The 8,751-nt window shown below is 47.4% G+C and overlaps 2 protein-coding genes across 2 annotated transcripts; one reads left to right on the top strand and one right to left on the bottom strand.

Annotated features, from left to right (window-relative positions):
• The first annotated feature begins 2,354 nt into the window (after nucleotides 1-2,354).
• Nucleotides 2,355-5,370, top strand: LOC127345179 (MADS-box transcription factor 2). The gene is made up of 7 exons (XM_051371615.2): nucleotides 2,355-2,737; nucleotides 3,225-3,291; nucleotides 3,536-3,597; nucleotides 3,682-3,781; nucleotides 3,879-3,908; nucleotides 4,016-4,060; nucleotides 4,939-5,370. The coding sequence occupies exons 1-7, from the start codon at nucleotides 2,550-2,552 to the stop codon at nucleotides 5,074-5,076; spliced, it is 630 nt and encodes a 209-aa protein (XP_051227575.1). The 5' UTR covers nucleotides 2,355-2,549; the 3' UTR covers nucleotides 5,077-5,370.
• On the bottom strand, nucleotides 5,166-7,563 carry LOC127345178 (probable receptor-like protein kinase At1g11050). Its single transcript, XM_051371614.2, has 2 exons — nucleotides 5,601-7,563; nucleotides 5,166-5,380 (listed from the first exon to the last, which is right to left on the bottom strand). Exons 1-2 carry the CDS (start codon nucleotides 7,502-7,504, stop codon nucleotides 5,248-5,250), a joined length of 2,037 nt encoding a protein of 678 aa, XP_051227574.1. The 5' UTR covers nucleotides 7,505-7,563; the 3' UTR covers nucleotides 5,166-5,247.
• Between the last annotated feature and the right edge of the window lie 1,188 nt (nucleotides 7,564-8,751).

Genomic DNA, 8,751 nt, shown 5'->3' with positions numbered 1-8,751 from the left:
TTAGAGCGTTTGCCTTGAAGGAGTTAAAAATTTAAGCTTCATTCCCTCGAGAAAAGCTGCATGGATAACTGCCTCGAGGATAGTGCAAATGTGGCGCTTTTTTCCGGGCAATGCCGATACACCGCGTGCTCTCGTACGCAGCGTCTAGATGAAAACGCCCTCGGTACATGAATAAGAGGCGCATTTACGGTTGTGATACAAATAAGTGCGACCCATAATTATGCCATCTTTTTTTTTTTGAGAAACACAGTACAAACGCAGGCGCTCATATACACGCGCATACACTCACCCCTATGAACGCACACACGCACACCCTACCCCTATGAGCACCTCCAGAAGACTGAGCCGGCAGATTGGATCTTGAAATTGACGAAGTCACCACAGGCGCCTCGCTGTCGACGGGAACGTCGCCTCCCACTGAAAGAATATTCCGCCTTTACGAGACACACAGATGTCAAACCCGAGGTTTGAACTCTGGTGGGCCATCTTTGGTAGATGTTTTAGGCACCTAAACTAATCACAACCAATAGTTCATAATGACCTATCTCTTCATTCATATAGAAATTTTAATTTCATTGAAATATAAAATTCTATTACGGTTACATTGTTTTACGCTACAACGAGTGTACATTGGTGAAAATCCCATGCATAACTTAAAAATAAAAATAAAATCCCATAAAGATAGATGGAGAAATCAAGGATAACGTCTACAATCATTCTAGATTTCTCCATTTATCCAAGGATAAGAAGATGCCCCCTCATCGCCGAAGAACGTGAAGGGAGAGGTGGATGAGCGGTGGGAGAAACACCTACATATGCAGGTGGTGTTGGGCGACCCCGATGACCCGTCAAACGAGTTGTGGCTCACTAAGGCTCTCCTCGCGTGGGTGGACATTTTTCTACCGGTGACGGAGGAGCATGCCCAGTCATGGTCGACGCAGGAGACCGACAACACCATGGAACTCGACACTCACATTGACGCGGGGCAACGACAGTGAGGCGGACGCCAACGACCTCCTATTGTCCTTTTGTAATGACGATGATGACATGCATGATGATGGTGGCAACAACTACATGATGCCCTACAACGCCTTCGATGAGCTGTCTCTAGATTAGAGTTTCTTAAATCGTTCAATTTTGTAAGATACCCTAAAAATGAATGAAATTTGCCAAGTTGATGTCAATTTGAAAAATTTACATTTGGGAGTCAATTGTTTTTGGGGCGTCTATGTGGGCAGACACCCCAAAATGGGTGGCATCCTGTGCCGATGGCTGGTCTGATTTTGTTGCCAGACACCCATTTGGCGGCACCGGTGGAGATGCTTTATGACCATCATTGCGGTCAAGGAGTATTACGCCTCCACACCTCTTAAATGCAGATTAGCTACGTTTTGTCTTCATGTGTCTGATTATCTCTAATGTGAGCTCTACTACTTATGCATTTGCATTATGATAGCCACCATGTTTGAAGTTATATATCTTGCTATCACATAGTTGCTTATATCTTCTTTGTCAAACGTTGTTGGTGTATAACTTATTAAGGTTGTGTGCTTGATAATTTAAATGATAGTTTTATTCCACATTTATTCTTGAAAAATTATAATTGTTTTCAATCGTCTATTCATCCCCTCTAGACAAGATCTATGTCCTTCCAAATTGTCATTTGTAAATAACTGCAACTGTTCTCCTCCCATGATGCACAAGTGTGTTGACTTTTGTCTTGAAGTTTTGTTGTGGTGGATGGGATTTGCTGTGACCCATTGGGATTTGCTACATATGCATATTTTTCTAGTGCATATGTGTTTCGGAAAGGTCGCAATGTTTTTGTGTTGTTCCGTGGAATAGAATGCTTCAATCATGCTACAGTAGAACAAAATATTTGCTACACGAGTAAAAGTATGCTGCAATGACTGGATGTACAAGGTTTCGCGTTTTAGTGAAATCCGACGGTGGAGGCGGGGGACCGAACCGAAGATGCTGAGCACCATCCAAAGAAAAGTCTATGCAAAGCATTACAAATGATGACTTGGGCATGAAAAACTTGACGAAGTCCTCTTTGTCGTCCATTATGCCCTATACCGGCTACTCGAGTAGAGATATTTAACTCATTGAGCTTAAGAATTAAGATGATGAAATACATGCACGTAGCTAGGAACAAAACATCTACAATCTTCAGGCTACCAACACCATATACATAGACGAGACGTGACAAAATGTACGGAACCTAGAAAAACGACCACTAATCAAATCAGAAACTTTTCCCCGCCTCAGCGCTCAAATCATCAAAATCGGGTATCGGGGCAAGCAAACTAGCCGACGGAAGCGACGCCAAGCAAAAGCAGACAGAGCACTTGCCGTTTCCGGCTCGCAGCTCTGAACCAACCCGAAAGCCCCCTCATCACCATTCCTCTTCCTCCCATGGCCGCCTCCTTTACTCCTCCCCCACCCCCACCGCCTTCCCCCAGCCACATTACGCCCACACCAGCCTCCAGAACGCCGGAACAAACGAGCCCTTCCTGGCGTCGCCGGAGGAAGAAGAAGGAGCGGGGATGGGGCGTGGGAAGATCGAGATCAAGAGGATCGAGAACCAGAGCAACCGCCAGGTGACCTTCTCCAAGCGCAAGAACGGGATCCTCAAGAAGGCCAAGGAGATCAGCGTGCTCTGCGACGCCGAGGTCGGCGTCGTCGTCTTCTCCAGCGCCGGCAAGCTCTACGACTTCTGCTCCCCAAAGACATCGTGCGTGCTCTAGCTCACTCTTCTCTCGGTTCTCTTTGACATGCACTGTTTAGGACTTGTCTGTGCTTGCTTTATTTCGAGGTGGCTTTTCTTTTACTAGTACAAAAAAGAGGGGTTGCTTGTTTTATCCCAAATTCTCGATGGATTGGACGTTCTGTTGGCAAATATGCAACCTATGGCTGTTTTATCAGTACAGGGGGATATACTTTAGTCACTGCAATTAGGTAAAATCTGCTACTCCTACCAACAACTTACCATGAACGGGATTGGGTAGGTCTAGATGTTTTCTGCTTGATTGATTTCTTGTATGTTAAAGGTAAACTTTTTTTGGTAGGACTGTAGGAGCAAACAACTGATACTTCCTTTTTCATAGACTATATGGGAATTTGGAATCTAGAAAAAATATCTGCTTTTCCATTCAAGTTTCACGTTGAGCAACCTTTACCACTGTATTGAATTATTGATGCATCATTTTGGTGAGACATAGGCTATCAAGAATCTTGGAGAAGTACCAGACCAACTCCGGGAAGATACTGTGGGATGAGAAACACAAGGTAATTCCTGATTTCCAAAACAGATCAATAAATGCCTTTGTAGAGTTGCTTTTCTAGAGATAGAATACCACATTTTCTTAAAGCCCGGCCGAAAAGCCTTTTCAGGAAAAAAAAAGAGCGAATGCTTTTCGAGAGAAAGAATATTGAATTTTGTCTTTTGAGCCAGTTGAGTAGAATGACTTATATTCCAAAAAAATAAAAGTGTAGAATGGCTTATCACTGATGGACACATTCAACGTTTCAGAGCCTCAGTGCGGAGATTGATCGAATCAAGAAAGAAAATGACAACATGCAGATCGAGCTCAGGTAAATTCTACAACATACTGTTTCTTTTTTTCCTTCGGTACTTTTTCTATTGAGACTGTAGTCACCCATTATGATTTTATACAGGCACTTGAAAGGCGAAGATCTGAACTCACTGCAACCCAAAGAGTTGATCATGATTGAGGAAGCACTTGATAATGGACTGACAGGCCTGCATGAAAAACAGGTAATATAATTGTTCGACTTGTTGGTTGACATTGTACCATTATCACTATTGATTTTTTTTTTTTGGTTTCTGATCTTGCTTTATTCTGTTTGTGTAGATGGAGCACTACGACAGGCTGATGAAAACTGTATGACCTAGTTTTGGAGACATGATTACATGTCGTGTATTTTTGTTGATTATAATGCAGTTCTTCTATGCTTTCTTCTCACCCACTGTTTTCTTGGTCAATTGCAGGGCAAGATGCTAGAAGATGAGAACAAGTTGCTCGCATTTAAACTGGTAAGTGACCTTCAAGAATGGCTCACTCGTATAACTTATTGTTGAATAAGCTGTATCTGTTTTCGTTCAAGTTCTTGTAAGCTAAAACTATTGGCACACTGTTTAAATGCTGATTTTTGTTTGTTATGTGCAAGAAATTCAATTCGGCACATGGGAGCATATGCTCCTGTCACTCCAAAAAACATTTTGAAATGTCAAAAAAAATCGAACAAAATTTTTCTCGCTTACGTAGCGACATTTTACGTGCGTACATCAAGTTTTGCGAAAATCCGATATTTTTTGTGACTTATGTGAAAAAGACAAACAAAACGTCTCGTACACAACCATTTTTTATAGCAAAATTTTGTCTTTTTTACAGATGGCACTTAAAATGTCGGTTTTTTGTGGAACCACTTTGTGAACGTGTAGAACTTCAAGATGTACCCACTAAATTTTGTGTTCAAACTTTTTAACATTTTGAAAGTGTACTTAAAATGAAGTTTAAAAATCGGGAGCATATGCTCCCGGGAGCCAAAACACCACTCCCGTTATGTGCATTCTATTTTTTATTAGGAGCATAGACAAAATTCCTAAATGAGTACATACACAAAAATCCTTCCACCAATAACAAATGTTGAAAATCATACAGTAATATCACCTAATTAAACATGCAGTCATAGAAGGTTTTCCCGCACCTGAATTTTCATTGAAAGGAGGCCAAAACGCCCAGATTACAGCATAGACCAGGAGGGCGAGGCCGTCAGACAGAGGGGCCACGGGGTTAAAACATTATGCATAAGAATTTTGTAAAAGCTAGTATATGATCACTGGTTGTCACCGAAGGAACTTCGTACGCTGAAGGCTTACCTAACACTCTGTTTTTTGTTCATTCTCTCTAGCATCAGCAAGATATTGCGCTGAACGGGAACATGAGGGAGCTTGAGCTTGGTTACCATCCGGACAGGGACTTTGCAGCCCAGATGCCGATCACGTTCCGCGTGCAGCCTAGCCACCCCAACCTGCAGGAGAACAGCTAGGCCGTTTAATCTCCACTCCTATTCCATCAAATGATCTTATCCACCACTGGCATGTATATGCACCATGAAATTTGCCAATTGTACCTCTCTTTTTATGTCTGTTTGGATAAACAACTGGACATATTATATCTGAAGTCGCTTGATGTGTTGATATAGTGGGGCTCTAGAACACTATTGTGGTTGCCGGTCTGCCCTCATTGTAAGATAGCAACAACTCTGGAAGTTTGTGTAGTACCAGTAACCTGCTACTGTATCTGTATGTTTGTGTAATCGCCACAATTGCCAGATGCTGAATAGTTTGTGCCTTGTGCAAGAAAAGAAAAAAAGTCTCTTAGAGCTTTATTTGACGTGAACTTCAGTTCATTCAGCATCTCAGCACAAGACAGTGTGCACACTCAATTTACATCAAGAAAAAAGTGATACAAACTCTGAACTTCAGTGAGCCAGCGGTTGCAGAAGTTTAACTGCTGCAGTATACGATTCCAACTTCAAACCAAACATCGCTGCATGCATCGATCCATCACCTGAGCATGTCGCCAAAATCGACGAACGGACCATTCAGCACCGAAGATGCACTGAAGTTGCCCTCAGCTTCGTCGAACGGGATCCTCTGGCCGTATGGCTGAGGCCGGTCCGGCAACTCCGGCACGTCCAAGTCCCCCTCCAGCATCCTCAGCGCCTCCGGCATGGTGGGGCGGCACGCCACCGTGACGTGCGCGCACAGGATCCCAACGAGGACGAACCTCTCCATGTCCACCACGCTCATCCCCTCGCGCTCGCGCAGCAGCGCCTCGGCGAGCACCTCCCTGGCGCGCCCGGCCCTGACGAGCGCCCACGCCCAGTCGGTGACCAGCACCATCCCGGACGGGTCCGCGAGGTCCAGCGCGCGCCGGCCGCTCATCACCTCCAGCACCACCACGCCGAAGCTGTACACGTCGCTCTTCTCGGTGAGCTGCCCGTACAGCGCGTACTCCGGCGAGAGGTAGCCGTGCGTGCCGGCCACGCGCGTCGTCAGGTGCGACTGCCCTTCCCGGCTCCGCCGCGCCAGCCCGAAGTCCGCCAGGCGCGCTCGCATGTCCTCGTCCAGGAGTATGTTGGTCGCCTTGATGTCCCGGTGGTAAATCCCCGGCTTGACGCCGTAGTGCATGTACTCCAGCCCTCTCGCCACGTCCATGATCACGCTACGCCGCCGCGCCCACGCCATCGCCGCCCCGTCGAAGATGTAGCGATCGAGCGAGCCGTTGGGCATGTAGTCGTACACGAGCAGCATCTGCTTGCTGCCATGGTCGTCCGCGTCCTCGGCCTCGGTGATGCAGCACCCGCGCAGCGGCACCAGGTTCCGGTGCCGGAAGTGGCTGATGATCTCCACCTCGTTTGCAAACTCGTCGTCGCCGCCGTCCACGTCCGGGTCGAGCATCTTCTTGACGGCGACCACCGACCCGTCCGTGAGCACGCCGCGGTACACGACGCCGAACCCGCCGCGGCCGATGATGTTCCGCTCCGCGAACCCGCCAGTTGCCTTCGCCAGCTCACCGATCTCGAACAGCACCGAGCCGGTGTTGGGTCGCTGGCGCGACGGCCGCCGCTCCACGTGCAAACCACGGCCGGTCTTGATGGCGCCGTCATGCCGCTTCGTCCAAACAAGTAGCGCTACGAGGAGCGCGATGAGGAGGACGGAAGCGATCGGGACAACTGTTGCTACCACGATGTTGGTGTGGGTAACAGAGCTGCTGGGGGTAGGGAAAGATTTGGAGGATGGAGTGGAGAGAGCGAGGCCGAAGGCGCATGCGGCGGTGGCAGGGGAGGCAGGCCCGGCAGTGTTGGAGATGCCGGCGGCGTATATTACGGTGAGGTAGAAGCAATTGAGGGAGTCGGAGCTGTTGCCGGCCGCGGCGGTGAGTCGAGCCGAGGCGCGGATGCCGGCGGCGAGGCAGCTGGAGCAGAGGGACATCGCGGCGAGGTCGGAGCCGCAGGAGGAGTTAAGGTTCCCGACAGTCGCGTCGCCTACGGCGGCGACATACTGTGAAGCGGTGGTGACGCCGGCGCAGAATGACGGGGAGATGGCGAACTGGGATGGGACCGGGAAGCAGGTTGGCGCGAGGGTTGGCGGGAGCGAGAGCGGCGGCGTGGCGAGCGCGTCGGAGAAGGCGCGGATGCAGGCTGCGGAGGTCGTCGCCGATGGGAGGCGGAAGCGGCCGGTGGCACGGAGGCGCGCGGCGATGCCGATACCCAGCACGGAGAGGAGCGTCGTGCAGCAGGTAGTGACGTTGGTCACCGGTGGCGCGCACGGCGCGCGATCCCACGGGAACGTCCGCACGTAGCCCAGGTCCAGCGGGCACGCCGCCGTTGAGTTACCGCTGCCTGCTGCGGCTTGCAGGATCGGTACGGCGACGAGGAGGAGTCGGATAAGCCCCGCGACGATCGCCATTAGTTTCGGCGGACGAGCGAGCGAGAGAGCGCGAGGAAACAAACAAAAGGTGAACTGAAACCAACTGATCGAGTGATTCGAGTCTGGCAAGCGACACCATTGGGTTTGGACTTTGGAGTGTCTATGGCTCGTGGGGTAGCCTGACAGGTCAGCGTTTTTCTCAAAAAACAAAAGACAGCTCGGTGTGGTCCCATTTGGCACTGACCGAAGCTGGAGATAGGGATCTATTGCTCTCTCCTATCCAATTTAATTATCGCAGATTTTGATAAAATTTTGGTTAAATCTACGGACAATTAAATTAGGTCTGAGGTTGTAGTTTACTATGTGTAATGTGGGAACTTATAGTGGAAAATTTAAGTTATCTGGCATTAAAAATGGTCATGGTAATATCTTAATCCGTACGAACATGAAAATAGACGTGGTAAATATCTGGATCCGATAAATAATACATAAAAATATGGCACTTCCTACGATTTATATTACTTATCACTAATATGGATGTATCTAGAAATTAAAATGTCCCTAGATACATCTATATTAGCGACAATTAATATGGAGCAGAGAGTGTATTGGATTTTGAACAAAATATGGATATGGAAATGGATATATTCTTATCCGAATAAAATTATGTTAGATTGTATTAGTAGTTCTGAATTATTCAACCAAAAATACTAACAAAGTATTCAATATAATTTTTATGATTGAACCTGAAACAAATTGTGTATTCCTCCGTCTATAAAAGTATAAATAGATGTCTGATTTGTCCAAATCTGGATGATACATCCAGACTAAGACAAATCTCTTTTTTTTTCTTCGAGAGTACGCCAAAGACGTACCATATCTTTATAGAAGGTAGAGGTTTGAGTACAAGAACGGCACCACTCGCTACAAGCAACGAGTGTGACCCCACACAACACCGGCTACAGACCAAACAACCACAACACAAAGCACCTGTCCTAAGCAAGTAGCCAAGCCACGTCTCGACCGACGCCAGGCACCTCCGTGGCGGAACCACTTCAAGAAGGCGTTCCTTGTCGACGCACCATCCGAAGTAGATCAATGGCGGGACTTGGTCGAACCCAAGAAGTTGTCCTTCAGAAACATGTCAACAGTGGCGTGCATAGTCACATACGCCTATTTATTGACATAGGTAGTATATCACTGTCCAGTTGACTCACTATAAAATAAGCAGTCCATTATTCGTTATTCGTATCCATTACGAATTAAGAAAATATCCACTGTGCATT

The sequence above is a fragment of the Lolium perenne genome, chromosome 3 (genome assembly GCF_019359855.2).
Source record: "Lolium perenne isolate Kyuss_39 chromosome 3, Kyuss_2.0, whole genome shotgun sequence".
NCBI classification, from domain to species: domain Eukaryota; kingdom Viridiplantae; phylum Streptophyta; class Magnoliopsida; order Poales; family Poaceae; genus Lolium; species Lolium perenne.
Note: the sequence above shows the minus strand (reverse complement) of the source record. Positions and strands in the feature narration are given on the sequence as shown.

Excerpts from the sequence above, each read along its gene's own strand:
- LOC127345179 (XM_051371615.2), top strand. The coding sequence starts at position 2,550 with ATGGGGCGTGGGAAGATCGAGATCAAGAGGATCGAGAACCAGAGCAAC. Across the intron at positions 2,738-3,224 it reads TTCTGCTCCCCAAAGACATC|GCTATCAAGAATCTTGGAGA; the intron begins GTGCGTGCTCTA and ends GGTGAGACATAG. Across the intron at positions 4,061-4,938 it reads AGTTGCTCGCATTTAAACTG|CATCAGCAAGATATTGCGCT; the intron begins GTAAGTGACCTT and ends CATTCTCTCTAG.
- LOC127345178 (XM_051371614.2), bottom strand. The coding sequence starts at position 7,504 with ATGGCGATCGTCGCGGGGCTTATCCGACTCCTCCTCGTCGCCGTACCG. Across the intron at positions 5,381-5,600 it reads GATTTTGGCGACATGCTCAG|GCACAAACTATTCAGCATCT; the intron begins GTGATGGATCGA and ends TTCTTGCACAAG.